The following is a 17,605-nucleotide window of genomic DNA, read 5'->3' as shown; positions in this document are numbered from 1 at the left end:
GGCTAGTGTCTGGTCTCTCAGGGTGGGAAGAGGAGGAAGTGAGGGGCTATCTTCAGAGCATGAGAAGTTGGGGAGCCATTGTGGGGCCAATTCTGTTTTCTCTTTGAGAGAATGAACCAGGGCATCTGCCGAGAGGGACAGAGCAAGTGAGGGCCTCAAGGAAGGTGGCGTGGCAGCGGACAGATGCCCAGAGAGGGAACCACTCAGAGGGGAGCAGAGAGAGGCCACAGGGAGTCAGCCTGCACAGGACCAGCCTGCCAGAGGGTGCTTGCCCCGGCATCTAAGCAGAAAGGTTTGGGGACAGGCTGAAACTCAGTGCCTCTCTGAGAACAGTGGTCTCCAAACTGTGGGTCATGACCTTATGGTGGGTGATGAAATCAACGGCAGGTCAAGATCAGCATTTAAGGAGAATAAGAAGGAAAGGAAATGGCAGAGTGCATCACGGTGTGCTCCGGGGCCATGATAGGCACACACCCCATCCAGGAGTCAAAGGAGGTGCTGGGCAATCCTAGCTTCCCTGGGCAAAGGAGATCTCAGCTGGAGCATTTGGGGTTGGGGAGGGAACAGGGGCGAGGGCAGCTGGGGGGCGCTCACCCTCACAGCGGCGCTTGTCGGGGGCCAGCTCGTACCCAGGGTCACAGCTGCACTTGTAGCTGCCCAGGGTGTTGAGGCACCGCTGCTCACAGCCACCACGGTTGGGCCGCGAGCACTCGTCCACCTCTGCCGGTTGGAAGGAAAGGGCATCAGCGGCTTCCAGGCCAGGCCCCGAGTCCCTCCTCCTATACCCTGGTGGAGAGTCAAGCCCAGGGTCCTGCGACCACCCCCACGCCCATGCGTGGGGATTACTCAGCTGTGAGCCACCCAGTTCAAAGGCTGTGGCCCACCCAGCCCTCCGCTGCTGCTCAGAAGCCCACTTGGTCCCCAGGGGATGCCACCTGTGAGAGCCCAAAGGGACAGGTAGTGACCTGAAGGAGGGGACAGGTGGACCCCACAGAGCCTTCCTTCCAACCGTACTGGCTGGGTTGGTGGCACCACCATTTACGGGTGCCTCCTGTGTGCTGTTCCTGGCTAAGTACTACTCCTTCATTTCTCCTTCAGTCCTCACATGAAACCTAAGATGGAGACACGATTACTATCCCCATTTCACTGATGAGGAAATGAGGTTCAGGCAGCTTGCCCCGCCCAAGGTTACTTTGGTGATAAAAAAAAAAAATCCATGCTGCCTTGCTTCCTCCTTAAGCTTCTATGGCACTTCCTGCCTCTATGCCTCATCAGCATTTCTTCTGTGCAAACTTTTTGATTTCTAGGCAAATCCTGACTTGTTATTTCAACTCATAGTTGAGCACCTACCATGTGTCAGCTGCTTTTACACAAGTTTGTCATTTACTCAAAGAGGTACACAGTTTTTCAGTGGGATTGCCCTTTTCTCCTCAGCTGAGCCTTAAACTCAAGGGCAGGGCACCAGGGTCTATGCACCCCTCCAAGAGTCCCTGTGTTGAATAGGTGAGTGAAGAAGAAGTGATCACAGCAGTATTCACAAGAGCCAAGATGTAGAAACAGCCTAAATGTCCACCAATGGATGAGGATAAAAAAAACATGATATAGAATTGGAAGAATTAAAATTGTTAAAATGTCCATACTACGCAAAGCAACCTACAGATTCAATGCAATCCCTATCAAAATACCAATGGCATTTTTCACAGAACTAGAATAAATTATCCTAAAATGTTTGGAACCACAAAAGACCCTGAATAGCCAAAACAATCTTGAGAAAGAAAAACAAAGCTGGAGGTATCACATGTCCTAATTTCAAACTATACTACAAAACTATTGTAATCAAAACAGTATGGTACTGGCACAATAATAGACACACAGACCAATGGAACAGAATGGAAAGCCTGGAAATAAACTCATACTTATCTGGTCAATTAATCTATGACAAAGGAGACAGGAATATACAATGGGAAAAAAGACAGTCTCTTCAATAAATGATGTTGAGAAAACTGGACAGTCACATGCAGAAGAAAAAAAATTTGCCACTATCTCATACCACACACAAAAATAAACTCAAAATGAACTAAAGATTTAAATATAAGATCTGAAATCATAAAACTCCTAGAAAAAAACATAAGTAGTAAAAGCTCTTTGACATTAGTCTTAGCAATATTTTCTCGGCTCTGCCTCCTCAGGTAAGGTAACAAAAACAGAAATAAACAAGTGGGACTACATCAAACTAAAAAGCCTTTGTCCAGTGAAGGAAACCATCGACAAAATAAAAAGACAACCTACTGAATGGGAGGAAGGTATTTTCAATTTTGGTTAACATCCAAAATATATAAAGGACTCAATACAAAAAAATTGATTTGAATTTTAACTCAATGTCAAAAAAACTAATTGACTAAAAGTGGGCAAAATACCTGAAGAGACATTTTTTTCCAAAGGAAACATTAAAAATGGACAACAGACACATGAAAAGATGCTCAGCATCACTAATCATTAGGGAAATGCAAATTAAAATCACAAGATATCACCTCACACCTGTCATAATGGCCACTATCAAAAAGACAAGAAATAACAAGTGTTAGTAAGGATGTGAAGAAAAGGGAACCCTTGTTCACTGTTGGTAAGAATGTAAATTGGTGCAGCCACTACGGGAAATGGTATGGAGGTTCCTCAAAAACTTTAAAACAGACCTACCATATGACCCAACAATTAATTCTACTCCTAAGTATTTATCTAAAGTAAATGAAATGGAAACGCTAATTTAAAAAGACATATGCACTCCTATGTTTATCAAAACATTATTTATAATAGCCAAGATATGGAGGCAGCCTAAGTGCCCACCAAAGGATGAATAGATAAAGAATATGTGGTACATATACAATGGAATATTACTCAGCCATAAAACAGAAGAAAATCTTGCCATTTGCAACAACATGGATGGACCTAGAGGGTATTATGCTAAGTGAAATAAGTCAGAAAGAGAAAGACAAATACTGTAAGACTTGACTTATATGTGGAATCTAAAAAACAAAATGAACAAACAAAACAAAATAGAAACAAACTAATAAATACAGAGAACAAATTGGTGGTTGCCAGAAGGGAGGGGCTGGGGGCATGGATGAAATAGGCAAAGGGGATTAAGAGGCACAATCTTCCAGTTGTAAAATAAATAAGACAAGGGGGCATAATGTATGCAGCATGGGGAATATAGTTAATAATATTATAACAACTTTACATGGTGACAAATGTAACTAGACTTACTGTGGTGACCATTTCTTAATATATATAAATACCGAATCACTATGTTGTACACCTGAAATGAATACAAGATTGTATGCCAGTTATTCTCCAATGAAAAAATGTGATACATACAGACAATGGACAACTACTCGGCCTTAAAAAAGAAGGAAATCTGCCATATGTGACAGCATGGATGAATCTTAAAGACATTATGTTAAGTAAAATAAGCCAGTGACAGAGGACAAATACTGCATGATCCCACTTAAATGAGGTGTTGAAAATTGTCAAGTTCATAGAAATAAGGAGTGGAATAGTGATTGCCAGGGGTTGGGGAGGGGAAGATGGGGGAGTCACTAATCAACGGCTTGAAGTTTCAGTCAAGCAAGATGAATAAGCTCTAGGGATCCACTGTACCAACTTGGGCCTGGGTCAGTAATGCTGCGTTGTACACTCACAAATGTGTGCAGAGGGCAGACCTCATGCTGAGCATTCTTACCACAATCAAATACAATTTAAAAAATAAAGAGAAGGGATGAAGGAGATGGATTGTCCGGGGGTAGGTGGGGTGGGGGGATGGGAAGGAGGCACCTTTGAAAAAGTTGACAGCAAAGCCAGCTTTGTTAATGGACCCGTCAGAGACGAACTTGAGCCAGAGGCGGCTGGATGTGCTCTTGATGTCATCCGGCTTCTCGTAGCCACAGTAGCGCCCGATGAGGGTGCTGGTCTCACTGTGCCCGTCACGCACCTCCAGGTAGTCATAGGCACAGCTGTCATGCCTCTCAATCTGGGGGTGGAGGCTTGATCAGCAGGTGGAGGACTTGGCACCCCAAACCCACGGACAGGTAGGCTGTCACTAAAGGGTTGGATTCTGGTGGACTGACCTACCTCGAAGGACTGGAAGGTGAGGCCCACGTGGAAGCCCTCGGACACCTGGATCCGCCAGATGCAGACTTTGCTGGGCCGGTAGTCATCTGGGTAATTGGGCGACTGGATGTGCCCGTTATCTTTTTTGACGTCTCCCCCACAGATGGCTTTGGGGACACAAGGTGATGCGGGAAAGGGGGATATCAGAAGGCTTTTCCCGGCTCTGGAGCCCTTCTTGCTCCTCCAGCCCTTCCCATGTCCCCCTTCTCAGTGCCCGCCCTGGCCAGTTCCACCAGGGTTCCTCCCTCGTGGGCCCTCGGCCTTCCCTGGGGAGCCAGGAGCCAGTGGTTCTCGGATGCCCAGGGCTCTCCCCCGCCCTCCTTCCTCAGTACCTTCATAGACCGCAAAGAAGCCCTTCCCAACCCAGTTGCTGCTGCTGCGGAATTCAACCCAGAGGCGGCTGTCAGTGGAGACGATCGGCTCGGGGAGTTTGGCCCCACAGAAGCGGCCTACACAGACAGCATGAACAGAAGGGCAGTGAGGCCTGAAGTGAGGCCCTCTGCCCTTCTCACACCAGGGCTGTACCTCCAGGAAGTCACCCCACCTCCCCAGGGCACTGGGGGCTCTGGCCTGGGCCCGCACTGGGCATACATTCCCAAGACCACATGCCCTCCAGCCGGCCCGCCTCTGGCCCAAGGTCTAGCTTGAAGAACCAGAAGAACCAGAGAGCACTTCTGAAGGATTTCCTGTACTTGAGGGCTAGAATAAGAGTCTGCTTCTGGGGGGAAAGGGGGCTCCTCACAATAACCAAATGTGTGGTTTTCTTGTATTTTTAAAAGAGCATATTACCATCATTATCTATCTTTTCTTATTTATCTCCATGCAAACATTTCATAATGAAGACCCACACAGTTTTCTTTGTATATTACAAAATGGTTTCATTTGCTCAAATGCTGGGGATGCCACAGGGCCTCAGATAAATCCCAGAATCTGGGGATGGGATCAGAAAATGTCCTCTTTGAAATAAAACCCAACAAGAATCCACATAAACTGATGAGGCTGGCCATCTGTACAATCCTTTGGGGTCAAAAGTCAACTACGGATGATTTGTATATTCCTAATGAGATTGGGTGTGTCCCAAGTTTCAGCAAGGGACAGAGGGTACGGACGTAGGAATGTAAGTTATGAAAAAGAAACTGTAATCTTGGAAACACTAACACGTCTGCAGGAGGAAGTGTCGTAATGGCAGCTGCTTTGGGTGACTAATGAGAAATATTCCCGTATCAGAAACTGATGGGGGGAGAAAAGAGGGTGAGCAAGGATTCATCAGCCTGCTTCAGGCGCAGGCTGTGGGACAAAGGTTCTCATGGTCATGAGCAATCTTGAGGTTGCTGTCCAGATTGGGGAAGGAGAATTTATACCACTCCTCAGGCTTGCAGCAAATACTCTCTTGACCCTAACTCTGTGTCCCTTAAAGCACTCTTCATCCTGTGGGTCTGAACCCCCTACTGACTCATCCCCCCATGACCAGGGACAAAGCATCTGTGCAAACATGTCTGGGCCACTGTGCCGGCTAGACAGCCCTCCGTGGTGCGCCAGGCTGCACGGTGGGCCCTCTCAAGCCGACCGTGGAGACAGAGAACAGGAGCCTCTACAATTGCCCAGATGGAGAAGAGAGCCTGGAGCTGGGCAGCTGCGCCTGTCCATCTGCCTCTGTCAGCCTGTCTGATTCCTCCCACCCGTACACAGCCAGCCACCCACTGAGAGGTCTGAAGCCCCCAGGGAGGACCCTGAGGTCCGGGTGGGGAAGAGACTTGCCCAGAGTGACCCACTGAACAAGCTAGGCACTAACTGCAGAGTCCTGGTGCCCGCGCCGGGGCTTTGCCCTTGGCCAAGCATCGGGTCCTGGGGAAGCATGAGGAGAGGGTGGTGCGAGTTCTTCTGAGAAGTCAGTTGCCGGGCAGGGCCACTGCATTACCTCGGAGGGGCGCCTTCCTCCAGAAGCCATCTCGAACCTCCACATAGTCGTACCAGCACAGGCGGCTGCGGTACAGGTCCATGGACGTGAAGTTCAGAATAATCTGGGGGAAAAGGTGGATGAGCATTACGCTGCCCCCCCGTACTTCCCTGGGCTCCCCGCTGGCCCCATGCCTGCTGTGTCTTACACGAAGCAGCTTGCTATAGGTAATAAATAGCTCAAACTATATAGAATGGAGCTCCTGCACAGAAAAGTCTCTTCTCCCCAGCCACCTGCCATTTGCCACCAGCATGCTCCCCAAGTACCCAGGCCATCCTCATCGAAACGCACGGCCTCATTACACATGGGTGTGAGACCATGGGTCTCCTTCTGCTGATCCCCTTCATAAGCAATTGTTGCTTTGGTTAAACAAGGACTTAATATAAATCATGGCACCTTCAGAGGGAAGGGGTCTCCTCAGCTGACAGGAAGGGCCCAGAGCAGCATGTGGGTAATGGATGCTAGGGTCCAGAGAGGACAGGCAGAAGAAAGAAAGGCTGAGTCACCCATCATCACATAGTTACTGAATGCTGATTCCAGGCAGGGGGTTGTGGTAACTGTTGAGAGCAAGCCCAGGTCTGAATCTTTCTGGCTAGTGGGGTACATGCGTCCCTGTGAAGGAGCTGTAGGTCTTAGGAGGTTAAGACATATGCATGGAAAGCTCACTTCATGAAATAACTCAGACTCCACACACAGGGGCCTCTGCACGTTCTGCTGTGAGTCCTTGAGTAAATCACTCAGCCTCTCTGAACTTCAACAACCTCCAGCATAAAGTGAGGAGGGTCACCTCACGGGTACAGGAACTCATTTCAGCCTCTGGACTCATCAGATGTTTACCTAATATTGGAGGAATGTTTGATTTCAACTGCCCCCCTGCTCTGAATCCTTTACAGTAGGTGACTCCGAGTAAGATCTGAAGTCCTCACCATGGCCTCAAAGGCCACTGATGATCTGACTCCCGTTATCTCGCTGGTCCCATCCCCTTCCTTTTCCTCCTTGCTTACTTCTCTTTGGCCATGTTGACCTTGCTGGTCCTCAAACACACCAAGCCTGCTCCTGCCTCAGGGCCTTTGTATTTGCTGCCTAGAAGCTCTTCCCAGCTACCCTCCTGGTGTATTTTTCACTCCCTGTCCACTTTTGCTCCAAATCACCAAATGAGGCCTTCCCAGATCATCTCACCTGGATCCGTAACCACCACCCACCTCACTCCCTTACCCCCTATTGCTGATTTCCTCCCAAATACTTACCACCATCTAACCTACCGCATTTACTTTTTTATTTATTGTCTATATCCCCTACCACCATCAAAATGTAAAAGTGTAAAATTCCTATGAAGGCAGGAATTTTAACTCGCTATGGAATCCTCAGTGCATGGCACATACTAGTTGCTTAATAAATATTTCTTTAATAAAATCTTGCTTTTAGAAACCTATTCTACTTGGTTTCTACTTGGTTGGACAAGATACACTTGTCCAAGTAAATAAAGATGTGAATTTTCTAGATATTTGTCGTAAGCATTTTCGGTAATGAAAACTTTGGGAAAAAATCAAACATCCACCCACAGAGACCTTCAGGGGCAATCAAGATGATGGTGTGAGAAGCAGCCATGAAAACAGTTGGTCTAGAAAACAGGTAGATCTACACGTGCTGACGTGGCAGGATGACCACGATTTATTGCTGAGTGAAACCAAGTTGCAGAGACCATGTACACACACATATGCATACACGTGCTCCTAGAAGGGCGTGGGAAGACATACCAAGTATTGCCAATGCTTGGCCCCCTCTGGGAACTGGGATTTGGAGGAGGATCAAAGGGCGAATGTTCACTTTATACCTTATACATTTCTATACTATTCAAAATTTTTATGACATGGATATGTTATCTTCATATCTAATAAACAACAAAAATATCTTATAAAAGAGTTGCTGGATGGAAGAAAGGCAGAGGGCCACGGAGGGCGCTCCAGCGTCTAAACCTGCACCAGAAACCACTACTCGGGGCAGCTCCCTGGGCCTGCCAATCAGTTGTGCCTAGCCACTGCACCAAGCGGAGACTCTCCCTCCATCCTCGGAAACAACCCCGGGCGGATGGATTCAGACCCTCTGGGGGAGAAGCCAGGCTCAGCTGGTGGAACCCCAAAGGGCCCCCCAAGACCTCCTATAGGGCAAGAGGAACCTGAGGTCACCTCACTTAGGAGGAAGAGACCTGTGCTGGTGGTGATGAGCACGGGCAGGGAGGGACAGCCATGGCTGGCTGTGACACCCTGGACGTGTCTAATTAAGAGTTGTAACAACTTCTGTCATGTGGAAGGAGCTGTGTGTGCTCTGGTGGCAGGGGAGTTGCCCTTTGCCAAAGGAAATGTGGCCAGCTCCACCACTTCCAGGCTAGTGACTCTGGGCCCATGGCTTAACTTCTTTGAAAAACGGAGGTGACAGTCACCGCTGAACTGGGAGCTGGGAGATTCAGTGAGATTCGGTACGGTCTCCAAGGACACCTGGCATGTGGGGAGAACTCCTCACGGTTGGCGGATGCTCTCAGGGAGGAACTGAGAGCCCACGCCCACCCTTGGTGACCCAAGGTCTGGCTTCAGTCTGGCCTTGCTTCATGATCTTAGGCCTGTTGTTTAATCCTCTGGGCCTCCATTTCCTTATTTGTAAGGTGGTAATGGTAATAGTACCTGCCTTGTAGGACTTAGTTAAATTAACATATGTAAAGTTGTATGTGTCATACAACATATATACATGTCATGCACACATACTACAGTGCAGGCCACTCAAAAAGTTAATGTCACTATTGGAGCTGAGTTTGCTTAAGATATTTTGATGTTTGAAATGGTTCATGCCAGAGTCCTAGAAGTAGAGGGAGGCAAGTGGGGTTCCCAGGGAAGTTGACCAGCACTTACTCATTGACTAGATTAAACACACAGAATGATAATAGCAGCTGACACTGCCTGAATTCCCACTATGTGCTAGGCACTGCTCTAGGCATTAACTTTTCTGTTTTACAAATGGGGAAACAAAGGCACAGAGAGGTTAAGCAATTTCCCTAAGATCATATATCCAGTAAATAGCCTCCTGAGCATCTACCCCACACACTCTGGCTCTCAAACTTAACAACCTTAACCAGCACCCCATGTGGTCTCCCTGGGCCTGCCAATCAATTTTGCCTAACAGCTGTGCAAAGAATGAGCAGGGTCTCAGGGGAGAGGTCAACACAGGCCTTGGAGAGAAGGTCCCTGCCCAGCTGGTGGACAGGAGGTGGAATTTGGGTTGGAGCTTGAAGAATAGGCAAGGATGAAAATGAGGGTGTATACTGCCAAAACCAAAAGACATTTTAAGTTCTTATCTTTTTGGCTCCATTGCAACATTTGACCATGATCTTTTTCTAGAACCACTTTTTTCCTCCTAAAGAAGCTGGCTTCATTGCTTGGGAAGCACTGTAAATCCTCTTCAGAGCAGCTGCTAATTATCTGCAGGGTAGAGACTTGGGGATCCTAGCAGAAGCCTTCCAGAGAGGCTCTTTTTCTTTCTGACATACCCCTGACTTGCATAATTGTGTTACATAAGATTTATGTATCACTCACACTTCTGGCCATAAGCTTAGAACTGGAAACCAAGTGAAAAACAATCTCTCAGCAGCCAAAATAGATGTCAAAGTCCACCAGCTACGAAGGTGAATTTAAGGTTTACTGTTGAAAGAGTATAGACTTTGGAGTCAGAAGCCCTGGAACTGAATGCTGGTTCTACCACGACTACTATGTCAACGTGGGCAGATTCACTCACAACCTTTGAGCCTCAACCCCCACAGCTGAACTGTTGGGATGACAGTACTCACGTCACAGAACTGCTGTGGGCAATGAGATCATGCATATAAGATGCCTAAGACTTTGCCTGGCATGTAAATTTTTAGATAACAAATGATGCCACTCTCTCCTGGCTCCCCAGCCTCTGCAGGCCCTTGAAAGTTTTTGCCCCCAGGGTTCCATCTTGGGCTCACTGACCACTCAACAATTTCACCTAGGACCGTACATGGGCTCTACTTTTTTGCATTTCTATAGCCATGCTGAGATTTTTTACCTGTAGTGCATGTCCCTCACTGGAGCTCCAGGAAGCCTCTGGAAAAGGCTGGGGAGCTTTCTGAGAGTTATAAGGGGAGCAGGCCCAAAGCTCAGAGAGGCTCTTGGGATAAGGCCATGCCAGCACGGAGCCACAGGGAACGAAGCAGACCCGTGACCAAACTGCTGTACCCCTGGCACCTGAGCAAACCTGAACAAGAAAGAAAGCAACACTCTACCCTACTGTATGCTTCTTGGGGCCAGGACTGCCTCGTGCATCTTTCTGTCTCCAGTGCTGGGCACACAGTGGGCACACAGGCTTGCTAAAGGGCACCTCAGTAATTGTTGAAATGGGACAGGGCTTTAACGTACACAGTGTACTGCAATCACAGACATTTGTGTCATAATCCAGGTTCTGGGTGATCTTAGACAAGTTACTTAATTGTTCCCAGCTTGTTTTCTCATACGCAAAATGGGGATAACATTAGTACCCAGCCTATAATACTGTTGTGTTCATTAAAAGACATAACACATAAAGAATGTAACACATTCCTGGCCAATTATATGCTCAATAGTTGCTAGGCTCTGTGGTGAGCTTTCCAAAAGCTGAGAAGTAGTGGAGACCCTCGTCAGAGGAATGAAGGCAGCCAGTGCACAGTCAGTACAAGACTGTGAGGGACTGCGATTTTTTAAGTTAGATTCAGAGTAAGAAGAAAGAGGAAGATTTCACTTTTGAGGGAAGATGGCAGAATGCTGACCAAGAGAGATGATGGAACTACTCAATCATCAATAAAAGTCTATCGTAAATGAGAATGATCTTCAAATTATAAAAAATAAAATATGCATAGATTGAAAGGCTATGGAAGCTCAGCAATATCAAAGGAGAGAGTCAGTGAGCACCTCTTTAAATTGGCTTGTATCTCTAGGCTCAAAAATGACATCAGAGGACAATCAAATAACTTGCAAGTGTGATCAGTGCCTGTAATCCTGAGAACTCACAACAAAAGCTTTCCCAGTTCTCAAAAGGGGTGTGTGTGCTTGTCCGTGTTTGCAGGCATGTGTTGGGAGGGGGGTTTGGAGTGGATTCTGGGAACTGCACACCACTGAGCTAACTGCCAATCCCCAATTAAACAGAGGATCTGTGGCCATTTAGAAAGGAAATACTTGATTACGAGGAGCCAGTTTGGGTTCACTTGACACAGGCATATCAGACAAATGTCATTTCCTTTTTACAAAGGGGTTTTACCAATTGGTGGAGCAGTGGATTTGATTTGATCAGACAAGCCATCTACATACTCAGTATTAATTAACTGCTCCCTGTGTCAGGGATATAAAGACGGTAAGGTGTGGTCTCAGAAGCAGTTCACATCCCAGTCAACAAGGTGGATGATAATGACATCAAGTGGTGTCAGAGTTGGTGGAATAAACTCGCTCAGGCCTATAGATTAACGGGTCAGTGTCGGCTCAGAGGGAGATCTTGGATTTGCTTTGATTAGTGTCCTGTTCAATAGTTTGATTAAAGGCCAGGTTTGGAAGACCCAGAAGACATGTTTACCTAATGAGTTCATGGCAGAGTAAGAGGGAAGGCTACCTGCTGGATGGTGGAATTCTGATGCAAAATGACCTTGAGAGCTGTTGGGAGTGAATGATGTGACCGAGTAATAGTCAAATCCAGTCCAAGACTGCACTAGTACATTAAGTACCATACTCCAATCAAGAGAAATCAAATCTTAAAGCTGACTCTTGTTAGCAATAAAAGCACGAAGGGTGGCATGGAAGGTCCAGGGGTGCGTAGGAGGTTCAGATTCCACTTGAGAAGCCAGTACACAGAGAAGCACTTAGAAAAGTGCTCACTTACAGCTCTTGGGAGAAGCCCTCCTTGCTGTACTGCTCCGTCGTGCTTGTGGGGTGAACGGGTTTACGGTGCGCGGGTAGGGCACTCACAGCCACAGGGGCTGTGCTCCCCTCCTCTGGGGCCCTGGCAGAGGAGGGGGTGCTCAGTTACCTTCTCCCCAGGGGTGACTGAGATCCGCCAGACGCAGTGCATGTGCGCAGAGTAGCCGTTGGGGTACTCCGGGGAGGAGAAGTTGCCAGTGCTGTCCTGCAGGGTCTCTCCACAGGCTGTCAACAAGAAGGTATGACTGGGCTGCAGGCTGTAGGTGCCAATTCCCCCAACCCTCCTGCTTCCACACCCTGAACCCTGGCATCCTTTAGGGGAGAGAAGAGCGGCTAAGAGAAGGGAGTCTGGGACAGCCCTGTAGCTTTAAGATCCACTCCCTTCTTCTCACCTATGAGCTCACACCTTCCCACCTCCCAGCCTAGTGCTGCAGGATGCCTTGTTGTCAAGGCAACATGGGTTCCAGAGTTAAGGTTAAGCTCCTTTGCTGGGCCTCACTGCACCCCACTCCCTGAGAATTTCCATGCCCCCCCTTTTCCTACTGCCTCTCACTCTCCCAGACCCTGAGAAGGTGGGGGGCTCAGCCTCTCACTGCCACCTGATCCTAGCCCCAGTATGGTCCCTAACATGCACATTGCCCTCCTGGGGTACCCCTCTCCCAACTCCAGGCAGCCTCTAGCCTTCCATGAGACTTACAGTTAAAACCTTCTTGGCCTCAGGCCTGGCTTCTGCCTGCCTGAGGCCCTGCCCTCCACCCCTCCCAGGCCATCCTTCCCTGCCTGACCTGGGCACTTGTAGAGCTTGCGGGCCTGGGCGATGTCCCCCTTGCTGAGCCGGGTTCTTTGGCCGATGGGAGGTTTCACCCCATTGACCTCGTACTTAGGAACAATGGTGTCCAGGAAGATGCCCCTGAGAAGGAAAAGCCCGACCTGGGTGAAGGTCTGATGGAAGGAGGGGTGGCATGCCCGAGCACACCGCCAGTCATGGCTCTGCCAGAGCGCAGACATTCCTCAGCAGGGTCAGGGATGGGTGGGGACATCTCACCCTGTCATTATGCTGCCCATTGACCAGCAGCCACCCTGCTCCGTGGCAGCCACACCACAGGAGCCTGAGGGAGCCCAGGAACACTTTGGGAGGTCAGGGACACAGGCCCGGGATGCCCTGGGGGCCCACTGGTACTCTGTCTCAGTCTGGCCCTGATTCCTGGCCCCAGGAGAGCTTTGCACTAGTTGATCATGTCTCCGGCCCCTCCCTGCCCCTGCTTCTGTGGCCCCTCATGCTGATTCAGCCCTGACCAAATGTCTCCCAGGATGACCCAGGGCCAACGCTTCACCCTGCTAGCACGGCTGCTTCTGACAGCACCTGGGAGAAGGCCGAAGGGCAGGCTCCACTGTGGCCAGACCAGAACTGGGGACAGCCCTGCCAGCTCCCAGCCCATCAGGGTCTCCTAGCCCCCCAGTTCCTGCCCGCTAAATCCCGGGTATTCCCATCTGGGAGCAGAAGCAGAAGACGGCCCTCCACCTCCCAGGGCCCCTGACTCACACCCAGCTGGGTGGAACTCAACAGGGGGTGAGTTGGGATGCGGTGGGAAAGTACAGGGTGGGTGTGTGGGTGTGGGGGGCGGGATGACCTCATCACCCTTCCTTGGTCTCTATTCCCTTAGGTCTGGAGGCAGGAAGAGCGGATCTAGAAGGAGCAATGGAGGAGAGGGGGCCTCTGTCTGGGACAGAGCGGGGGGCCCAGACAGAGGGTGAGGAAAGGCACAGGCACAGGAAAGGCCAGGTGGGGGGAGCCTATCTCCCACTCGCCCAAGGGGAAGCTTGGGTAGAGGAGGCTGGGCTACCACCTCTGGGGCTTCTGACTGTGAGTCCTGGGAACCTGAGTCCAGGATGAGGAGTAGGTGTGTGTGTGCTTGTGAACTGGGGGGCAGGGAGCAGGTGGAGCCACATTTGCAAATTAGCCAGTTACAAAAAGGCACACTGATGAGAAAAGGATGCTCCTGATGAGGAGAAATGTGCCCCCTTTGGCCAATGGATGAGGGAGAGGGCTCAGCTCCCTGCCTGAGTCCAGCCATAACACGCCATGGCTTGCAGAGGGGCTGCGTCAGTCTCCTAGGCCAAGTGCCCTCAGTGTGCACAGTACTGGGTGAAGAACCTAGGTGTTGGGAGTCCTGCCTCTGCCATGGCTCCACACGGGAAAAGACAGCAAAGCAGGCAGCACCCGGGGTCTTCTGCTGGGGGCCACAGGCACCCAGAGGCCCACTCTTGTCCTTGACGGCAGCCCCAGCAGCAGAGCAGGCTAGGGCAAAGAGGAGGCCCACAGAGGGCAGGGCTGAGCTGCCCCAGAAGAGGCAGGGCCCCATCTCACCTGGAGAAGGTGTTCCGGGCATAGTGCATGATACTGTCAAAATCATAGGTCTCCCCCAGGGACTCCACCTCCTGGAGCTCCATCTTCAGGAAGTTATACTCCTGCCCTGCGAAGATCAGGAGAAGGAGGTGGGGGGCGGGGAGGGGCAGGTCTGTGCAGGTGGTAGTGTCACCTTTTCATGGTGAGGAATGGGTCCTGCCTGTGCTTGAAAGGTGCCGCCCTACCTGAGGGTCCGGGTGCGGCCAAGAGAAGTCTGGGGGGAGGGGTGGGTCTCTAGAAGAGTCTCTCCAGCAGGGGGCAGGATGGATGAGGACTCGCTGGAGGGAAGTTCAAGGGAGTATGGGAAGGAAACACCCCATTCTAGAGCCACAGGGAGGTGAAAGCTGTGAAGAGTAGAGGAGGCCTGGGGAGAGAGGGGGGAGGAAGGAGGGGAGGGGAGAGAGGCAGCCAGGAGAAAAAAAACCCTTAGAGGACAGAATAGGCAGAGAGCAGAGACTGTGTGAAGGTAAAGAGGATGCTGGCAGCGTGGAGGGTGGGTCCAACACATCCCCCCACACCACCCGGTCCCCTGCCAGAGATCAGCTGGGTTCTGTCTGCTCTGGATGGCCCCTGTGTCCAGACCAGGTCCTGACCCAGCCTCCTAAAATAGTTCCACATGGACCTGCCCCGAGGAGATGCCTCAGGGGCAGCATCTGGGCCAACTCTCCTGGGGCTGCAACTACCCAGCTGGCGGGGACAATAATGCTGAGTTGACCAAAGGCAATGGCTCAAGGGTGAAATTTCCACCCCAACCAGAGACCCTGGCGCAGGGGCTGGGCCCCGGTTGAGCACAGCAGACAGCCAAGGTCAGACGCGCACCTGGCTGTATGTTCTCACGCACGATGGATACATGGCGGTCCCGGTCAGGCCGCGTGTGCTCATGCCAGAAGCCGATGACATGGCCCAGTTCATGGACCACGATGCCAAACTTGTCACAATTCTTGCCGATGGAGATGGCCTGCGGGCCCCCGCCACGGCGACCCACGTAAGAGCAGCACCTGGAGGGCGGGGCCAGCTCAGGGGGGCGGTCCCGAGCTGGGGGAGTGCATCCACTCAGGGGGCGGGCAGGCTGCCAGGGGGGCGGGGGAGCGCAGGCGCGGTGAGGGACCTGGGCGGGATGCCCGGGCTCCGCGCTCAGGGGCAGTTTCTGGGGGAGCGCCCCATGACAGGAGGCACAAATGACACAGGGCCTTGCCCAGCAGGGGCAGCCACAGCGCCCAGACCAGAACGCGAGTTGAGGTAATGGCTGGGGGTGCAGTGCCCAGGGGCCGCTGCTCACCCGCAGGGCCGGTAGGTGAACACGATATAGCTGTCCTCATCAGTGCGTTCCAGGAAGGTGACACAGGTGTGCTTCTCCCAGTGCCTCATGGCCTGCCGGAAGACTGCCCGCTGGCTGCCTGCCGGATGAAGTCGGCCAGGCTGTCACGGTATCCGGGTGGGCCCTCCTCTGCCCACTGCTAAAAAGCTGCAGCCTTTTGTTGGACAGACAGGCCGCAGGCCCCACTCACACCACCAGGCACAGCAGGGCTGCCCCAAAGCCAGGCTCAGATGCAGGCTGCTCCCCTGGTCCCCCAACATCACACTCACCAGTGAAGTTTCCCCCAATGACAAAGGGGATGACCCCATCAGGCCACACACGCTCTGGTCTGGATGTCGCTGCCCGCCGGCTCCGGGGCCTGCTTCTCCGTCTCCCACGGCTTGTCCTCAGAGGCTGCCCAGTAGTGCTCTGGCCGCTGGCAGTAGAGGAATTTCCTGGAATTGAAAGAGGAAGACAATGGTAGCAAGTGAATGAAGGGGAGGAGGGGAAACATATTCTACTGCATCCTCATTACTTGGGGAATCCATATTTGTCCCCTCACTAAAACCCACTCATGAGCCCAAAAATCAATCCCTCAGTTCCTTTATGTCACTTTGCTGATGTGCACAGGGCACTGAAAAATTGGGGTTCCCAGCTGAGGTGGAGCAAGGTGACACTCGGCCTTGTTTGAGCTCTCACACTGCAAATAAGTATCTTTTTCACAATCTATTTAGTGCCATGGTTTTTGCTACTTTGTGCTTTTTGCTGGTGACTTCACTGTTTAAAACGACAGCTTCTGCTGCCCCCCATGGTGCTGTCTGGAGTTCTAAGGCCAGCAAGGCTGCTATGTACTGTATGGAGAAAATATGTGTATCAGATAAGCTTGGTTCAGGCATGAGCAACAGAGCTGTTGGCCATGAGCTCAATGCTAATGAATCAATCACACGTTAGTCATGGTGTCTTTAAACAGAAACACACGTAAGACAGGGCTACGTATCAATCAGTTGATGAAAATGTGACCAGAGGCTCTCAGGAACCTAACCCTGTATTTCTCCTAGGAGTAACGAATGGTTCCATATGAACTTGTTCAGTATTTGCAGTGACTTTATAGAATAATGTTATTCTATAATTGTGCTTTTAACTGCCACAAATGGTGAGAATGAACTGTGACTGGAAAAGAGAATAATGGTGTACCCACTCCCCAGAAACTGTGGGGATCTGAGACGAGGAAATGTTCCCTTCTCATCTAATAACCTTCATGTCTGTAGATCATACAGAACTTGATGTCTTCTTTAAGTATTCCCAAGTACACATTCACACTTGACACAGCAGCTCTCTAGGATGGACTGGGCAAGTGTCACTATGTGCATTTGACAGTTGAGGAAGCTAAGGCCAAAGATATGCCCGAAGTCATAGGATGGGTCAGTGGCAGGCCTGTGTAATGCAACTCCCCCATTCTGCTTCCCCTCAGGCCATGTCTACTAGACCCCACTAAGGGCAAGTATGCCTTACCAGACGACCTGGTCACTCTCCACTGCCAGCTGCTTTCTGAAGTAGTTTGACCTTTTCTGTACGGACTGCCCATGCCATGATCCTCCCTCATCCTGGTGCCACCAGTGTACCCAAACAGGCCCCAGGTGAGAACCCCCAGCCTTGTGCAATGGGAGAGCTCCCTGAGGTCAGGCCTGTGTTCCACAGCAGTGAGAAGGTCAGACAGAAATGAGCCATCCCCGGCCCTCATTCTCCCCATTCCCTCACCCATTCACAAGTGCCTGGTGAGTTATTAGGTGCTTGGACCACACACAGGGATAAGAAGGACCCACCCC

At 50.6% G+C, this 17,605-nt stretch overlaps 1 protein-coding gene across 10 annotated transcripts in view; it reads right to left on the bottom strand.

Annotated features, from left to right (window-relative positions):
- Positions 1-17,605, bottom strand: part of BMP1 (bone morphogenetic protein 1) — a 38,538-nt gene that overhangs the window by 12,932 nt on the left and 8,001 nt on the right. For 8 of the 10 annotated variants that reach the window (XR_012129642.1, XM_073232663.1, XM_037024604.2 and 5 more), the window contains 11 exons: positions 16,070-16,234; positions 15,762-15,879; positions 15,302-15,480; positions 14,444-14,549; positions 12,861-12,985; positions 12,185-12,300; positions 6,086-6,188; positions 4,500-4,616; positions 4,129-4,274; positions 3,832-4,027; positions 595-720 (listed from right to left, as the gene is read on the bottom strand). Coding sequence is in view for 9 of the 10 variants with exons in the window: in XM_073232663.1 (XP_073088764.1) it covers positions 595-720; positions 3,832-4,027; positions 4,129-4,274; positions 4,500-4,616; positions 6,086-6,188; positions 12,185-12,300; positions 12,861-12,985; positions 14,444-14,549; positions 15,302-15,480; positions 15,762-15,879; positions 16,070-16,234 (1,497 nt within the window). In the remaining variant the exon portion in view is untranslated. Of the gene's footprint in view, positions 1-594; positions 721-3,831; positions 4,028-4,128; positions 4,275-4,499; positions 4,617-6,085; positions 6,189-12,184; positions 12,301-12,860; positions 12,986-14,443; positions 14,550-15,301; positions 15,518-15,761; positions 15,880-16,069; positions 16,235-17,605 lie in introns of those variants that run through there. The other 2 variants (XM_037024607.2, XM_073232662.1) reach the window with 2 other exon arrangements.

The sequence above is a fragment of the Manis javanica genome, chromosome 3 (genome assembly GCF_040802235.1).
Source record: "Manis javanica isolate MJ-LG chromosome 3, MJ_LKY, whole genome shotgun sequence".
Lineage (NCBI taxonomy): Eukaryota > Metazoa > Chordata > Mammalia > Pholidota > Manidae > Manis > Manis javanica.
This window is presented reverse-complemented; position numbering and strand designations above follow the sequence as displayed.